The 17,822-nt window shown below is 58.0% G+C and overlaps 1 protein-coding gene across 2 annotated transcripts in view; it reads left to right on the forward strand.

Moving 5' to 3' along the window:
• Positions 1 to 1,879: 1,879 nt before the first annotated feature.
• PTPN1 (protein tyrosine phosphatase non-receptor type 1) overlaps positions 1,880 to 17,822 on the forward strand; it is a 59,025-nt gene continuing 43,082 nt past the window's right edge. Inside the window, exon 1 of one of the 2 annotated variants that reach the window (XM_062204353.1) lies at positions 1,880 to 2,017. In XM_062204353.1, the coding sequence (XP_062060337.1) occupies positions 1,955 to 2,017 (63 nt within the window). In that variant the 5' untranslated portion in view covers positions 1,880 to 1,954. The remainder of the gene's footprint in view (positions 2,018 to 17,822) is intronic. The other variant, XM_062204354.1, reaches the window with a different exon arrangement.

Below are 17,822 nucleotides of genomic sequence, written 5' to 3' on the forward strand. Positions count from 1 at the left end.
TGGGGGCCCCACCGAGGGGACGGCCAAGGCCTAACACCCAGTGCCTGGGTAAGAAGTCTTTGCAGCTACAGTTAACTTAATGATCTCAAGCTGAGATCATCCGGGCGCCCTGGGATCGCCCTTTCTGGATTAGGGTGGGCCCCACAACGGCAGGTGCCCTTGTCGGCATGAGGCAGAGCGAGCAGACAGGCGGAGCCGGCGGCGGCCGGCCGGAGGGGTTGCCCCCATGCAGCTGATGCCCCGTGGACGCCCTAACTCCCAGCTTGTGGCCTACAACACTGCGAAGGGGTGCACTCTGCCATTTGAAGCCCCGGAATTGGCAGTAATTGACGACAGCAGCCTTGGGGACCCTGCAGCCACCAAGCAGCCCCAACTTGGGCCTGGCTGAGCCGTCCCCTCCCACCGTGACCAGCTGTGGCCCCAAAGGCGGAGCCGGTCACCTGCAGGCGTGAGGGCCACTGGGGCTCAGGTCGGGCCCTTGATCTATTTACGCATCAGCTCTGCGTACGGGGACAGAACTGAACCGGGCCTGTTCTCTGTCTGCCCGAGCTCTCATCGCCGTGAGTCCCAGACAAACCGGCACTGGCGGAATGGAAGGGGCAGGAGCAGCCCACGGCCTTCCTGGGGCCAGGAGGTAAATGAGGCCGCTCTCGCCTGGACTGGCAGCCTCTGTCACGCTCTCCCTGTGGGACCCTCGGCCTCAAGAGAGGCCTCCAGAGAGCCCAGCAATGCAGGTGCAGCTGTTCGCTAAGAATCCGTCCACCTCCCGCCTGCTGCTGTTGGGCTGAGCTCCTGGGCTCCCCGCTAGGCCAACAACATCTGTACCCCAGTCTTGGCTCTCAGCACTTCCATCTCCAGCGAGGGCCCGGAGGCGCGCAGATGCGCGGTCACCTGCCCCAGGCGGCTCCCCCGGGCTGCGGCCCAGGTGGAATTTGGACCCAGGCAGCACGCGGGAATCCAGTGCTGCTCCGGACGGGTGGTTCTGCCTCCCAGCGACTCCGTCTCCCCAGAACTGGAGCTGGCAGTGCCTACCCCAGGGGGTGCGCGCGCAGATGACCGGAGCGCGCGTCCTCGGGACGCCAGGCCCAGCACCTGCCCCAGGCGCCCAAGGAATGAGCTGGAATTCAACCGATAGCGCCAGGCAGCACGGGCTGGCCGTGGGCACAGGGGTCAGAGGACGGGCCCTCCAGCTTGGCTCCCCCCCGCCCAGTGGCCCTCACAGTGTCCCCGTGGCAAAGCCAGGCCCAGATGTGGCTAAGCGGGCAGGCGGCCAGCCTTTCCGGCTGTTTCCAGGAACGGGTACCCTGGTCAGCCGGGCCTGCACCGTCCACCACGCGGCCCGCGGGATTTCCCAGTCAGCCCCACCCCCACCCGCCCACTCCTCGCGTCTCGGCCAGGGACACTAGCGCTCGAGGGCCGGGCCCTCGCCAGCAGCCCGGACTGCCTTTGGCCAGAGCCCAGCCTCCCGCACGCCGCACTGAGGGGCAGACGCGGGACCCCCAGGCCCCACTCTGACTCACCGCGCGCGCCTCGCCGCGGCGACAGCCCCAGCTCCGCCCGCACCTCGCCGGCCCCCGCGCCGGGGGCGGGACCCCGCGGTCGCCTAGGCAACACGCGCGCGCCACGCCCCAGCCCGGAGCCCCGCGCGGGGAGGAGGGCGTTCCCTGCCGGTCGTCCCCCGAGCCCCGCCCCCCTGACCCGCCCCGCGGAAGTGCTGGCCGACATTCTCGGGCTCTGATTGGTCGTCTCGCTGCGGAGGCGGAGTCGGCGGCAGGCGCTGTGCGTACTTCCGGCTGCCGGGTTGACATGAAGAAGCAGCGGCGGCGGCTAGGGCGGCGGTAGCGGCGGGCGTCGCGGGGTACGGCGGGCCTCGGGGCGAGGAGCGCGACGCGGCCTAGAGCGGCAGACGGCGCAGCGGGCGGCGGCGGAGGCGCAGCGGCCGCCCTGGCCCGTCATGGAGATGGAAAAGGAGTTCGAGCAGATCGACAAGGCCGGGAGCTGGGCGGCCATTTACCAGGTTCGGGAGCGCCCCGGCGCGCAGGCCCTTCGCTGGGGCCGCGTGAGCCTTCCCCGCGGGCGCCCGGGCGCCGTCCTCGCTCTGGGGCTGGGGGACTCGAGCCGGCGGCGGCGCGGGCCGCCCCCCGCCCCGCTGTCTTTGTGCGCCCCGGGTGGGCCGCGCGGCCCGTTCGCCTCAGCGCGGAGGCCCGGTGGGCGCCCCGCCCCGGGGCTCGACTGGCCCTCCTGCGGCTTCCTCTTCTGGCCCGGACCACCCCGGACGCCCTTCCTTTGTCTCGCTGGGCACGGGGCTACTGCGCGCTCGCTCCCCGCGTTTCCTCCCCCGTGGTCTCCGCGCGCGCCCGGTGCCCAGGGTGACAGCCCCCTCGCGCGCCCCTGCGCACTCGCTCCGGGGCCGTGGGCCGGCTGCCGCGTCGCGGGCCGGGCACCTGCTCGGGCGCTGGGGATGGAGGCTGCCGAGCCCCGCGGGAGAGGCCGGACGGAGCGGACAACCTCCGTGACAAGGGCTGCGCCGAGGACCGCATCGGGACGGGCGGGCTGCCCGGGGACATGGGCGCCGCGGAGCCCACGCGGGGCCCCGGGAGGCAGGGGCCTCGGTGCCCTGGGAGCTAGGCTTCCTGCCTGGCGGACACAAAGAGGCCCTCTCCGTGACATGCCACTGCGGCGCCGTGAGCGGAGCCACACTGCTGGGTGGCCGTGGGCAGCGCGGGGCGGAGCGGGCTCGTCCGCCCGCGGGTGAAGGGGGGAGCAGCTCCCAGGCCCAAAGGCGAACTGGGAGACTCTTCAGCGGGGTGTCGAGGTCTCTGGTGGGCTCAGCTGACGACAGCGTGCTTGCTGGGGTCCTCTCGCGCGCACTGCCATGTGTGCTAGCTCCTGATGGACGCGCGTTTGTAGCGGCTGTAATCTCTGTGACCGCGCCAAGTCTGGTCTCTCGGGAGCTATGAGCGCCTTCCAGCCGGGGCTTGGAGAGGGTCTGCAGCGGCTCTGAGTGGATTTGTTGCATCTGAAGCGTTGAAGCTAATTACGGTACAACTTGTCACAGGTGTAGACATTCGGGGGGGAGCTCTGAACTCATCCCAGGTGTAGACATTCAAGGGGAAGCTCTGAACTCACCACGGGTGTAGACATTTGGAGGGATCTGAACTCGTTACGGGTGTAGACATTCGGGGGGATCTGAACTCGTTATGGGTGTAGACATTCAGGGGGATCTCTGAACTCGTCACAGGTATAGACATTTGGAGGGAATCTGAACTCGTTACAGGTGTAGACATTCGGGGGGGAAATCTCTGAACTTGTCACAGGTGTAGACATTCGGGGGAAGCTCTGAACTCACCACGGGTGTAGACATTTGGAGGGATCTGAACTCGTTACGGGTGTAGACATTCGGGGGAAGCTCTGAACTCGTCACGGGTGTAGACATTCAGGGGGATCTCTGAACTCGTCACAGGTATAGACATTTGGAGGGATCTGAACTCGTTACAGGTGTAGACATTCGGGGGGAATCTCTGAACTTGTCACAGGTGTAGACATTTGGGGGGATCTCTGAACTTGTCACGGGTGTAGACATTCGGGGGGAATCTCTGAACTCATCCCAGGTGTAGACATTCGGGGGGAAGCTCTGAACTCACCACGGGTGTAGACATTTGGGGGGATCTCTGAACTTGTCACGGGTGTAGACATTTGGGGGGATCTCTGAACTTGTCACGGGTGTAGACATTTGGGGGGATCTCTGAACTTGTCACGGGTGTAGACATTTGGGGGGATCTCTGAACTTGTCACGGGTGTAGACATTTGGGGGGATCTCTGAACTTGTCACGGGTGTAGACATTCAGGGGGATCTCTGAACTCGTCATGGGTGTAGACATTCAAGGGGAAGCTCTGAACTCACCACGGGTGTAGACATTTGGAGGGATCTGAACTCGTTACGGGTGTAGACATTCGGGGGGATCTCTGAACTCGTCACGGGTGTAGACATTCGGGGGGATCTCTGAACTCGTCACGGGTGTAGACATTCGGGAAGATCTATGAACTCACCACGGGTGTAGACATTCTGGGGAAGCTCTGAACTCGTCACGGGTATAGACATTCACAGGGGAGCTCTGAACTTGTCACAGGTGTAGACATTCGGGGTGGGGGGAGCTCTCTGCAGGTTGACATTACACGGGTCGCCGGCCACATCTGAAGTCAGAGTTGGAGAGCAGACTGGCTGCCTTCCGGGCTGGCAGTGCGCTAGTGCCGAGCGCGGTGCTGCTCTGCGGGGGTTTCCCCGCTGATTGTCCATCCCGTGTCACCCCGCGAGCCAGCCGAGACTTCGGGCTTTGTTCTGGAGGGATCACCACAACCAGGGATGCATCGTCTTTTGAGCTGAAAGAATCATCATTGTGGGTTTTTCTCACCTCTGCCGTGGAGACCTTGTTCTTTTCTAAAATCGAAATCAAAACCTCTTTCTTTTTACGGTAAAAGTGGCTGGTCGTACAACCGTGGCATTTTTAAAAACAGTTCAAGTGACTTTGGATCCAGAGTAGCTAATTTCTACGGTGTGTGTCTGTTTACCAAAACTGTTATGTTTCAGGACTTCAAAGAAACGTTATTACAATTGGTAGAAAATAGAAGTTTAAAAAATAATAGCATTTTATAGCATGGATTTACAGTAGGTGGGGCGAGGGCAGCCTTGAGCCTGCCCTGCCTGTCGCGGTGAGATGCCGTAACTCCCGCTCACAGCTGTGGGAAAGAGCACCGCAGTTGTTCCTCACTCTGTTCCCTCTGAGAACAAAAAGGTGCAAAGATGGGGAGGGCGCAGGGGGGCCGCGGTGGGAGGGGCCGCGCAGAACGCCGGGGCTGGGGCCGTGTAGTGAGCAGCAGCGCAGCTCGGGTCTTTGAGGCTGATGTTTGGCTCTGCGGTCCGTGAAAGCAGCTGTGACGGCCTGCGTGGATGACTTGGAGTCGCACTCTGGCCTGTCCGTGACTTGCGGTCGCTGGTGGAGAGTGGGAGCGTCGTGGCTGTGGGGGCCGGCTGTGCAGGAGGGGGTGAGCATCGGCACCGGGCGGTGGGGTGTGGCAGGATGCAGGCACTGGGTCAGGTGTTGCCTGTTCTCTCTCGATGCGCGGATTCTGACGCTGTCCTCGCTCGGGCTGCGCAGCGTGAATGATTTGATTGTTTCAGATGAAGGAGATTGCAACACGGGATCGTGACTTGCAGGCAAGATTGACTCGGCGGTAGAGGCAGGCTTTGTAAAAGGGGCCACCCCACCAACTGGCGCTTGTCTTCAGGCGGCTTTGGTGCTGAAATAGTCCAAACCATGTCAGGACAGTAATCCACTAACACGCCTTCCGCTGTCCCCAGCCGGGGGTGTTCCAGGAAGATGAGCGTCGAAGCGTCCCCGTCATGTTTATTTAAATACCATTCTCTTCAGGGGAAAGAACACTTGCATTTTGGGCAGAGGAGAAAGATCTATAAACCGTGACTCATTTTAGTTAAACACCAGCAGCAGCAACAAGACAGCCGGAAGTGACGTGGAGGGGTCGGGAAGCGCTGGTCACCCCGAGTGGCCCGCTGGACTCCAGGTTCCCCTGCAGCCCGGTTTGAGTGAACTGAACTGCGGTGTCGGATCCCCACTTTGGAAAAGGCGGGGGGCACAGGAGGAACCGTGGCGGGAAGAGCCCCTTGCCGCCGCTGTTGGGCGTCCTGGTGTATCTTCAGGAATGCTGCGTGGGGACTTGGGAAGGAAGCAGGCTGGAACGCCAGCCGGGGTAATGGCAGTGCCGAGGGTTTCGGCTGCCAGTTGTCTGCCCTGGGATCCTGGCTCCGGCTTGCGATTGCATCTCTGCGGAGTGCGTCCTCAAACCTGTAACGAAAAAGACTTGAAAAAGACTTGGTATCGAATAGCGCGAGCCGGGCGTGCTGAGTTTCCCAGAGGCGTGAGTAAGAACTCTGCTGTGGAGGTTCCAGGCTGTCACCCATGGAAACAGCTCTTTCCTGTCTCTATTTAAAAGCGTTGTCTGGGCCGGCGCCGCGGCTCACTAGGCTAATCCTCTGCCTTGCAGCGCTGGCACACCGGGTTCTAGTCCCCGTCGGGGCACCAGATTCTGTCCCCGTTGCCCCTCTTCCAGGCTAGCTCTCAGCTGTGGCCAGGGAGTGCAGTGGAGGATGGCCCACGTCCTTGGGCCCTGCACCCCATGGGAGACCAGGAGAAGCACCTGGCTCCTGGCTTCGGATCAGCGCGGTGTGCCAGCCGCAGCGCGCCAACCGCAGCGGCCATTGAAGGGTGAACCAACGGCAAAGGAAGACCTTTCTCTCTGTCTCTCTCTCTCTCTCACTGTCCACTCTGCCTGTCAAAAAGTTAAAAAAAAAAAAAAAGCATTGTCTGCCTGCTGGCTCTTTCAGAAGGCAGCTCCTGTGGGCATGCTTCATGCTGGGCTGGGGGAGAGTGCAGGGCCTTTCTCTGAGGCCCTTGGGCCCCTGGGATCGCGTGCAGCTCGGCAGGCATTCCTCCTCCAGGGTTTGTGCGCGGCCCTTCCAGGTGCCAGGTGCCCTGCAGAGGTCGGGCGTGTCCCTTTATGTCACCTGCGGAGAGCAGGCCTGAATTCCAGCTGGGACACCATCTCCCAGGTGAGATAGGTGGGCCCCCACTGTGCAGGTGCAGGGCGCAGGAGGCTGGAGGCTTTAGCGTGGCTCGTGGTTCTCGCTGCTGCTTCGCATTGCTGGCTCCCCTGTGGCTCCCCCCATGGCTCCCCGTGGCTTGCCGGAGCTCACCGTCTCCCTCTGCCAGCCCAGGGCCTCAGACTTTGCACACAAGGCTGCCGTGGTTCGTAGTTGCACTGCAGTTGGGAGCGAAGCTGGTTCTCTGTCCGTGCGCCGCCCTGGTCTCCACATGCCTCCTCCTCTGTGCTCCAGGCTACTTCAGGAAGTTCACAGCAAATGGAATTAAAAGGTCAGTTTCGCCGGCGCCCTGGCTCACTAGGCTAATCCTCCGCCTTGCGGCGCCGGCACACCGGATTCTGTCCCTGTTGCCCCTCTTCCAGGCCAGCTCTCTGATGTGGCCAGGGAGTGCAGTGGAGGATGGCCCAAGTGCTTGGGCCCTGCACCCCATGGGAGACCAGGAGAAGTACCTGGCTTCTGCCATCGGATCAGCGCGGTGCGGCGGCCATTGGAGGGTGAACCAACGGCAAAGGAAAACCTTTATCTCTCTCTCTCTCACAGTCCACTCTGCCTGTCAAAAAAAAAGGTCAGTTTCTTTTTGGTGCAAACATTTTTTGCATATGAAGGATCTTCAAAGCATTCATAAAAATACATATTATGAAAAAGCTATGCATGGGTTTAAAAGTTGTTTTGTGCCCAAATAAATAGATCTTTTCACTTGCATTTCCCACGAACTTTCCAAAGTACCTTGGAGCACAGAGGAAGAGGGGCGGAGGGACCCTCCTGGAGCACCGCGGACCTTGCTCGCGTGATCGGAGCCTGTCTCCTCTTTGGTCCTCTGAGTGAGGCCTGTGGGGTCAGAATCCCCGCCTGGCAGTGGGGCTCCAGCCCTCCCTGCTGCCGGCCTCCTAGCGCTCGGCCAGAGGCAGGCTGCTCCAGGCTCAGCCTGGTCTTTCCCTCCGCTGCGCCGTAGCTCCACGCTGCCCGGGCGCCGTCCAGCTCCTACTCAGGCTGGACTTTGGCTGCCACCTGTGTCTCCGTACAGCCCGACACAGGCTGTTGTGGGCCCTGCCCACGAGGTGCCTGCTGCTTCGCACCCAGGGCTGTCTCACCCTGAAGTCACTCGTTCCATTTTCTCTGCATGTTGGGATGGAACTGGCCGATCCTGGCCGACCGTGCTTGGCCAGCCTGACGGTGTGAAGATGCACAGGGTAGGGAGTGATAGGCACACGTCGGTGCCAGGAGCAGGGCCACTCCAGGGAAGACCCACCACGTGTGCAGTCCTGGCCTGGTGAGGGGATTGGTGCTGCTGACTCGCCGTGCGTGCTGAGCAGCCGAAGCTGACGAGAGGTTTGTCCCCGGCCTGAAGGCAGACTTAGCCGTGACCTGGAGGTGACGGTCGCTCTGTAGGAGCTGCTGCGCGTACTCTCTCACTCGGCTTACTCTCACGGAGCTTCTCTAGAAAGGGCCTCTGCCTGTAGTTGGTCCATAAAATATCTGTGGGATGTGAAGCAGTGTCTGTTAACGAAGCCTGAGACGGTTCTGGAGCTCGGAAAGTACAGGCAAGCATTTTTGGCCTTTGCTCAGAGCGCCCTTAGCGTCAAGAGACTAGTGTGACTTTCTCGGCACCTGGTGGGAGCTGTTGTCCCCGCTGTTGGCTGAGCAGTGCTGGACGGGTCCCTTCCCGCCTCTGGGCTCCGGGCTCTTGTGAAGAGGACCTGAACTAACTGGTCAAGTCCATGGCAAGCAGTAAAAGTCCTCCACTGCTCACACAGGCGACCTCAGAGTCCTGGAGTCGCCTTGTAAAATGCAGCGGTGACTCCGGTCTGTAAGGTGCGGGTGGGTGGGTGCAGTCAGGCTCCAGAACGCAGAGGAGTGTGTTAATGACTCAGGGGTGAGTCTTTCCCAAGAGGCATTGCGCACTTGGAAGGGATCGAGTTGCTTCGACTGAGTAGTGTGGGAACGCGAGGAGGCCCGACACACGCGGAGCTCACAGCTTTCTCTAACCAGCAGTGGGGTGGTTTTTCCTGTAAAGATAGAGGAACTGATTCTTGAAGTTACGGAAGATTCAGCCCCAGCGAGGTACTGAGGAGGAGCTGCCCTTTATGTTGTAATTTTAGAAAGAAACCTACAAGTAACCTAAGCCCATTTGAATAATGGGAGAGTTGACGCATCGGCCGTGTTTGGGAAGAAAGTACCCGAGTGCCCAGGCTCAGCAGTGCTGCCCGTTTTGTGTTGAGTGGGCCTTTCGGGTTTACTAGCTGCTGCCCTCCTTCTCGGAGCTACCGAGTGTATCCCGAGTTTGTGGCTTCTGATGTCTGACAGCTGGGAACAAGTCCATTCCACAGGGAAGATCCCCCGCCCCAACAGGCGAAGTGTGGCCCCACGCGTGTTGGTTTTCTAGAAGTCACAGTGCAGACGGACAGCAGCCTGAGGAAGGCTTCTTGCTCTGGTCTCCCTCGTCCGTGACGGTTGTGAAAGCTGTGATCCTGCCGAGGCGGGGCAGACTTCCCGATGCTCCAGGAAGTCCGCTCTGAGGTCCATTCAGAGTAAACACAGCTTAACAAAGCCACACTCCGGCCTGCCCGCGTTCCCCCCTGCCCTGAGCCAGGGCCGTGCCAGGAAATTCTAAATCCTCACTGAGGGTTAACCACCCGTTGGAATAAACTTTGGGGTCCAGCTGGGCTTGTGCCCCAGGCTCCCTCCCTCTCACAGGTGTCTTCACAGGGGCTGCACTGGGTCCTTCTCACATGAAGAGGAGAAGCCCCGGCGCTGTCTGTGGCTTTTGTGGGTCAGCAGCGCTGCTCGCAGAGGTGAGCGTAGCAACACGAGGTTTCCAAAACTGTTTCACAAACTCGCTAGTGATCCGAGAAGGAAAAGGCTTTTCCTTATTTCTGTCGTGAAATGCTTTTCTCTGCCTTTTTTCCCCCGTGGATCTCCTCTCTGGTACATCGCTTCCTATTGAAGAATCCCATTTACAGATGGCCACAGCCAGCAGCTTAGCTGTTGTTTATTCTCGTGGGTCCTGGTTACTCAGCGGATTCCACGCCGTTGCAGACCGTTTACCGGAAGCGTGTCGAGCGATTCCTCCCTGGTTCCCTTCAGAACCTGAGTTACTTAAAAACGTCCAAGGGTGAAATCGGTTCTCTCAGAACAGAGCAGCAAACTGCACTCAGTGTGGCAGACCGGAGTAGCTTCTGGCTCCCCGGGGAGGTGGGCGTTGCGGCCTTCCGATCATCCCTTCTGGATTCTGTGCTGTTTGACTGTTCAGAGTCAGGGCTTAGGTCGTTTCTGTGAAGGTAGAGGCACACTCTGTCTCACGGGGTCCTGCGTGCTCGTGCGGCTGACTCCTGTACAGGGAACGGGCCTGGAAGAAGCGTCCAGTGGTCTCAGGGACAGGATATTTTGTTTCACATTTTTAAAAAAAATTTTTTTTTTATATTTGGACAGAGTGGACAGTGAGAGAGAGAGACAGAGAGAAAGGTCTTCCTTTGCCGTTGGTTCACCCTCCAATGGCCGCCGCGGTAGGCGCGCTGAGGCCGGCACATCGCGCTGATCCGAAGCCAGGAGCCAGGTGCTTCTCCTGGTCTCCCATGGGGTGCAGGGCCCAAGCACTTGAGCCATCCTCCACTGCACTCCCGGGCCACAGCAGAGAGCTGGCCTGGAAGAGGGGCAACGGGGACAGGATCCGGCGCCCCGACCGGGACTAGAACCCGGTGTGCCGGCGCCGCAAGGCGGAGGATTAGCCTAGTGAGCCGCGGCGCCGGCCTTTGTTTCACATTTTGTGATGTCATCACTTGGCTCTGTTTTTGTCCTGGTTTGAACTGGGTTTTAATTGCACCTTTGAACTCAGTGTGCCCGTTACCAATCTCTATTACCTGGACACTGCCTCTGGCTGGAGTCTTGTGGGTCATCCCTGGACGTGGGGTGAAGCAGCTGCTGCTAAGGTCAGCAGTGCCCTAGGCCCACGTCTGGAGCACTCCCCAGGGTACTGGTGGGTGTGGCCACACCTCAGGACCACCTGGTCCCCCTGGCTCTGGAACTGTCCTTGAAAACCCAAGTCCCCAGGATGCTTTTGAAATTTGAAAGGCAGTGGGGAGAGAGGGATGGATCTTCCATCTGCTGGTTTACTCCCCAATGGCTGCAATGGCCAGCGCTGGGCTAGACTGAAGCCAGGAGCCTGGAACTCCATCTGGATCTCTTATGTGGGTGGAGGGACCCAAGTACATGGGCCATCATCCACTGTCTTCCCTGGTGCATTAGTAGGGAGCTGGATTGGAAGTGGAGCAGCCGGGACTTGAACTGGTGCTCTCGTGTAGGATACTGGCATCGCAAGCAGCGTCTTAACCCACTGCACCACAGTGCCAGCCTGGATGCTGGGTTTGAATGGTCCCTTAGGTACCTGTCATAGCCCCATTTCTAAGCAATTCTCAATATCCCTTCATGCCCTATGAGTTTTTTGTTTAAATCCTAGGTACTTTATTTAGTCTGTTCACACCACCAATAACTCTCAGGGCTGCTACTTTTCCTTATTTGTCCACCTGCTAATGAGGATCCTGGGGAGCGCTCAGGATGTCGCGTAAGAGTGCACGGTGATGCTCAGTGGGCCCCGTGCTTGTCCTTAGTCACTTGTTTCCATCTTTGTGAACTTGAGTCTTCCTCATTAAGTTTGCCACAGGACACAGGTGTCATGAACGTCCCTGGCAGCCGCTGAAGTGCAGCAGACCTAGGATGCTCGCTTGTCTGCTAAGCCTGGTTTTGTGCATGTTCCACCCCTTGATGGTGATACTTCTGTTTCCCAGCAGGCTTTGCTGCAGGGGATTGCATTTGTGAGTGGGAAGTGAACAGCATTGGAGGGTGGAGCCGAGCCTGCTGGGTCTTGAGGTGGGGTCTGTGGTGTAGGGCAGCCACCCGGGTTCCCGACCCTCAGTCTGAGGAGTGCCGTGCCTTGTACGCGTCGTGGGCTGCGCCTCCCTGCTGCTGAGTGGCGGGGCTGCCGGCCTCGCGCTTCCCAGTGGGCTTGCCTTCACGTTGGAGGTGTCTTCCTTCGCTGATGTTTAACGTCAGGTCCATTTCAGAAGGGCAAACGGATACGGCAAAGTTGGATGATCCATGCGGATCCACGTGGCCTCACCCCTGCAGCTCTGTAGATGCCTTTAATGTTGGCATTTTGTAGGTGGGTCATCAAGATGTGGTAAGAATGTTAGGTTATTTGTGGTTGGAGCTAATTTTAGTCTCGTTCACAGCTTGCTTTACGGCCCTTGCCATTAAAACATGCTTTCTAGAAGGGCAGATTTTGAATTTAGGACACAATCTGTATTGTTGGCTACAGTGAGCAAAAAAAAAAAAAAAGAAACCTACATGTTTCCATGCTTTGGAAGTGTTGGGCAGCTTGGAGCGTGGTAACATTACTTCAGAATCATGGACTTTTTTCCTTAGTCACACTTCTGCTTCTCTAGGAATAAATTCTTTCACAGGTTTGGATCTCTTGCCCCCGGCCAGTAGTTAAAGGCATAGTTTATTGGAGGGTTTCAAAGAGGTGACTGGCGCCAGCACTGTGGTGCAGCAGGTGAAGCTGCTGTCTGCAGGGCCAGCGTCCCCGTGAGAGCCGGTTCCAGTCCCAGCTGTTCTCTTCTGACCAGCTCCCTGCTGTGGCCTGGGAAAGCAGCGAGAGATGGCCCGAGTACTTGGGCCCTGCACACGCGTGAGACATGGATGAAGCTCCTGCATTTGGCCTGGCCTAGCCCCAGCTGTTCGTGGCCACTTGGGGAGTGAACCAGCAGGTGGAAGATCTGTCTCTCCCTCTTTCTCTGTAATCCTGCCTTTCAAATAAATAAATCCTAACTTTTTTTAATGCCCAGCCACATACCGCAGTGAAGCAGGGGTTTGCTGGGGCTGGTTAGGAGGCATTCCCCAGCCTGCCCCCTTAGTTGACGGTGATTTTGCTCCAAAGGGCAGGCATCTACCCAAGTACTAGTTAGCTTCACACAGAGCAGTTGTGTTTCAAAGTTTGATTCCTAAGCCGCCCGCTACCCAAGCCAACCACCCTGAACATCCGTATCCCAGGCACCTGGGAAGTCACGGGGAGCGGGGGCTTGGGAAGCCTGAGTTCAGGTCCTGAGTGAGCCATGGGCTGTTGGAGGGGCCTGGAGGCATTTCCTGCTGGTTCTGTAAGATGCGCTAGGGAGACCCGACAGCCCTGGAGCACGCCCCGGCCCTAACATCCGGCCACCGGGTCACCATGGAGCCCCAAGGCGGGGGTGGTGACCTTTTTGTAAAAATTCAGGCTTTGTGTTAGCGAGTGACTGCCGCACGCAGGAACAATTTCCTCTGAGATGCTTCCTGCATCTAAAGGGGCTCACCGGGCTCTGTCCGTGGACCAGAATCTCCAGGGGGTAGACGCACAGTCTGCCCATGCCCACCTGGGTCAGGGTAAACCCCACCGAGAGCCTTCTCTGTGCCCCAGGCTCTGTGCACAGTGCCTCACACGCAGTCCTGGTACTGTGACCAGCAGTTGGACTGTGGTAGCAGGAAGAGCCTTGGGAGCACATTTGGGTCTCAGAGCCTCTGTCCTCCACGAGGTCTCCCCAGCCGAATCCAGCTCCGTGGCGGCAGCGGGGCCGCGCAGACACTCGGCTGACTGCAGCGCGTTCGAGGGAGAGTGCCAAGCCTCCACGACTTCTAGGACGCGGGGGGTGGGGGGAGCTTGTCCTTTTTGACCTTTGCCCACTTTTCTCTCCTTGTAGCAAGATGTCACAAACTGGCCACCCACGGTCATAGTTTGCTTGGCCCATGCAGTGCTTTTTTTATAAAAAAGTTGTCTTTTATGCCATTGTTTATAAGTCAGGAGAAATCACATCCATATGTAGACTTGCGACCCCTCTGGAATAGCCTGAAGCTCGCCCGCCCTGGGCAGGCTGGGCTGGCCGTCTCGGGTGGCCGTGCGTGTGGTCTGTCGTTGACCGTGGCCCTCTGTGGGCACTCACTGCCAGGCCTCTGGAGGCTCCTGAGTTTGCAGCCCGCCTTCCTAGAGGGGCTTCCTTTTGAAATTTGATGTGAATACTCATGGTAGAGCCAGTGTGATGTCCAGCCTTGTAAGTGGTTGGTGTGCTTACTGCTATCCGATAGAATCGAAGCCAAGGGGTACAGGGTTGATGCCCAGGGAGTGCCCTTGACCGTAAGCCCGGAGCTCAGCAGCCAGGCTCCGTTTCTTGTTGCCCTTCCCCTTTTCCTCTTTCGCGCCCATCTGCTGTTTTGAAGAAGTTAGAAGCCACTGCCTTCTTTTTTTTTTTTTTTTTCCACCTTGGGCAACTGAGTGTGACCCTATTTTTGCTGCATGTTGAGTTATTTCCACGAACTGTTTGACCAACTTAGAAATTAAATTGGTGAGCCCTCTGGGAATTGATAAAGACTAACATGCCCAAGTGTGCATACTTGGAGAAATCTAAGAAATAATGTTCTTAATGCCTCGCTTTCTGACTTGGTTAGGAATGCCGCCTCTTGCCACATGGTGAGCTCACGGTGAGATGGCTCCTCCGCTTTATCCCTCTCCGGCCAGGGCTGGCATCTGCGATGGCCATGATAAAAAGAAAATAAGTCTAGAGGTTACAAGGACTGTTAGTTAAGGTCCCTGTATCCCTCTTTGCCAACAACAGTGCCGTTGTGTTGTCGGCATGCTTCCTCACTGGTCTTTCTTGAACATCTGTTACTCCATAGTTAGGTTGTGTATGACAAATTAGAACAGGCACTAGGTAAGATTCTTTATTAGAAAACAGTGAAGGTCTTTGTCCCAAATTTTGTACCCTCCTCCCCCAACGCTGAATCCTTACAGGAGAGAACCAGCTCCGTGTTCTAGCACTGTGCGTCATGTGACGTGAAGGCACAGCTAATTTCTGCTTTTACTGATTTTTGTCTTATTTGAGAGGCAGAGACAGCCACAAGGAGGTCCCGTTCATTCGTTTACTCCCCAGCCGCCTGCGGTGACTGCAGCTGGACCAGGCCAAAGCCCTGGGCGGCAGGGACCCAACTGCCTGACCCGTCACCTGCCCCTCCCAGGCTCTGCATTAGCCGGAAGCTGGAATGGGGAGCTCTCCAGTGAGGAATGCCAGCTGTGGGCTGCTAGGCCACATGCCTGTCCCTGTGCTTTTTCCATGTATGTATCTGAATTTAGAGTCAACTACTTAGGGGCCGGCGCTGTGGCAGGTAGCAGGTAAAGCCCCCGCCGGCAGTGCCAGCATCCCATGTAGGTGCCAGTTTGAGTTCCGGCTGCTCCACTTCTGATCTTGCTCCCTGCTAGTGCACCTGGGAAAGCAGTGGAGGATGGCCCAAGTCTTTGGGCCCCTGCACCTGTGTGAGAGACCTGGAAGAAGCTCCTGGCTTCAGGTTGGCCCAGCCCCAACTGTTGCGACTATTTGTGGAGTGAGCCAGTGAATGGAGGATCCCTGTCTCTCGCTCTCGCGCTCTCTCTCTCTCTCTGTGTGTGTGTGTGTGTGTGTAACTCTACCTTTCAAAATAAACCTTTAAAAAATAGTCAACTACTGAAGACCAGTTTCTCCATGAACTATTTCCTCCATCTGTCATTTGCTCCTCTGCTGTAGAGTGTAACTTTCAGGCGGAATCCGGCTTATTCCGTCATTCAGCTGGTATAGACGAGCAGCTGGCCGCTGAGTGCCAGGCTGTGGGCTAGGCAGTGGGCATCAGCGCTAAGAAGACGGACTCGGCCCTGCCCTTAAGAAGCTTCACAGGGGCTGGCTGGTGCTATGGCGCAGTGGGTTAAACCACCACCTGCAACACCAGCATCCCATATGGGCGCTGGCTCAAGTCCTGGCTGCCCCACTTCCGACCCAGCCCCCTGCTAATGTGTCTGGGAAAGCAGTGGAAGAAGGCCCTGGGCTGTTGCACCCACGTGCAAGACCGAGATGAAGCTCCTAACTTCTGCCTGGCGCAGTCCCAGCTGTTGCGACCATTTGAGGAGTGAACCAGGGGATGCATGTCCCTCTCTGTGTAACTCTCCCTTTCAAATAAGATAAATAAGATTAAGAAGCTTAGTAGCCCAGCCGACCAAGCAGCTGGATAGAGCTGATGCCAGTTGGGAGTGGCACGGCCCTCCCAGGCCTAGGATTGGAAGCAGCCCCAGCAGAGGGGGTGGTTCCTAAAGATGGTCTCTGAGTGGAGGTCTGAGGGCAGGGAGGGGCGGGAGTGGTGGTTTCTGCTCCCTAGTGTGGGGTCTACTCCTCGCCCTCTCTGTCCGGCTTGGTGTCATTGTCGTGGTTCACCATCTCCTCTTCGGCCCAGCGCTCCTTTCTCCTCTGCCCTCAGTTCCTGTGCACGTGTTCTCTCGGAATGTGTGGCCATTCCCTCCCTTCCCTTACATCTGTTTGCTCTGCCATCACCTTTGACCACTAGAAACGGCATCTGAAGCCTTCTGACGAAGTGGCGTAGGTCATGGCCTTGACCTCGTGACCTCATGCCGCTGTGTAGCAAGGGCAACCTGTGTGTAGGGGTCTTCTCCACCTTGTCGTTGCCGGCCCTGGAGCACAGGTGTCGGTGCGTGGTGCCTGGTAGGCAGGCGGTACAGTCATTGAGACGGAGTGGTGACTTTCGTCTAAGCCTGGATGCAGACAGACTTTAGTCTATGAAAGCAGATTTGGCATCTATTTTAATCTGGAAAGACTTTTTGAAGGAATCTTTAAATTTCAGTCTGCCTCAGTAAGAACAAACTGAAAAAACGTGGCGAGACCGCTGGTCTGCCCTGACACTGGGGGTGGGGTGGGGTGTCTCATTTGTTCCTTGTGAATTTGATGGGATATTTGTAATGATGCTGACTGGTTTATCCCATTATGGGGTCTGTTTATTAACAGCTCTCAGCACACCGATGGTTTTGTTTGAGTGACTCCTTCAGGCTGAGTACCTTGTAAAATGACTGCTGGTCATCACCTTCCTTGTACACGGCTGAGAGATGGCTCTTGATTTTAGGCATTTTAACACTTCAGATATTACAAGTTTTGAGACATTTATGATTAAATGCAAAGTCCATCTTCTTGGGTAATTCTGAATGACTTGCCCGGTTGCTGCCTCTTGTCCACTGACACGTTTGTTAAGCTCTCTCCTTGCTGTAGAAGCAGTCAGTAGCAATAGGTGAGCGGGAGGCATTGAAGCACGAAAACCTCTGTCCGTCGTTCCTTCTGTTTCCAGATGTGAAGGTGATGTGCTGAAATAGGTTCTTAAAAATAGTTGTGGACTAGCAATCGCCTGCGGTCTGGAAGAGGCGGGCTTCCCTCAGCGGATGCCAGGACAGAGAAGAGGTGCTTTGGCGCGCATGCGCTTCGCGCTTTTTCAGCTAGCGGGAAGGTGGTTTTCCCCTCCTTGCTGTGGTTGGAGTCATTGGTGTGTCGCTCGTGGGTCTCGCAGAACCCGCCCGCAGGGGTAGCTGTGTGGGGTGGGAAGCGGTCACTCACGGCCTCTAGGCAGGGTCACAGCAGCGTGGCTGTCCCGTGGCCACACTCTGGCAAGGGAGGCCCCTGTTGCAAGGAGGGGATGCATTTGAGAGAAGCATCCTTGACTGAAACCCAGACTCGGGGCCAGGCCCCCAGTCGACCGTGCTTTGTCTGCCGAGTTGCTGAGGAGAATGAAAACACTTGGGGTAGGGGGACACAGAGGAGCGAGAGTCTGTGCATGTGTGTGCGTGCGTGTGCGTGTCTGAGGGTTCCATCAAGCTTTCCTAGTCAATAAACTGCCACACTGAGGACCACATACCCCCTTGGGCCCTGCTAGTGTGTTGCTGACGGGCATCGCCCCCTGCTCCTCTTGGTGTTCCCAGGCTGCTGCGCCCCTGGCCGTGGCTGGGGGCTCTCCGCACAGCTCACCTCATTGCCTGGAAGCTCTCGGCCTCTCCTCCCGCCCGCCTGCCCCTCCCTGGCCCCTGAGCTCCCTCTGCTCCTGACATGCTATGGAACTCGGACCTGCTGCTGCCTGGCCCAGCCTCCGGTGCTCCCCGGTCCCTCACTGCTTGCCCTCCCCAGGCTTCTCTGCTCGGTCCCTCCCTGTCCCTCCCTGTCCTCACTGCAAGATCAAGAGTGAGACGCGCACATTGCCCACCTCCTCACACCCGCACCCTACCACCTGTAGCCGGGCAGAGCCAGCTGCCTGCTCACCCTCCTGCTGCAGA

The sequence above is a fragment of the Lepus europaeus genome, chromosome 10, assembly GCF_033115175.1.
Source record: "Lepus europaeus isolate LE1 chromosome 10, mLepTim1.pri, whole genome shotgun sequence".
Classification (NCBI taxonomy): Eukaryota; Metazoa; Chordata; class Mammalia; order Lagomorpha; family Leporidae; genus Lepus; species Lepus europaeus.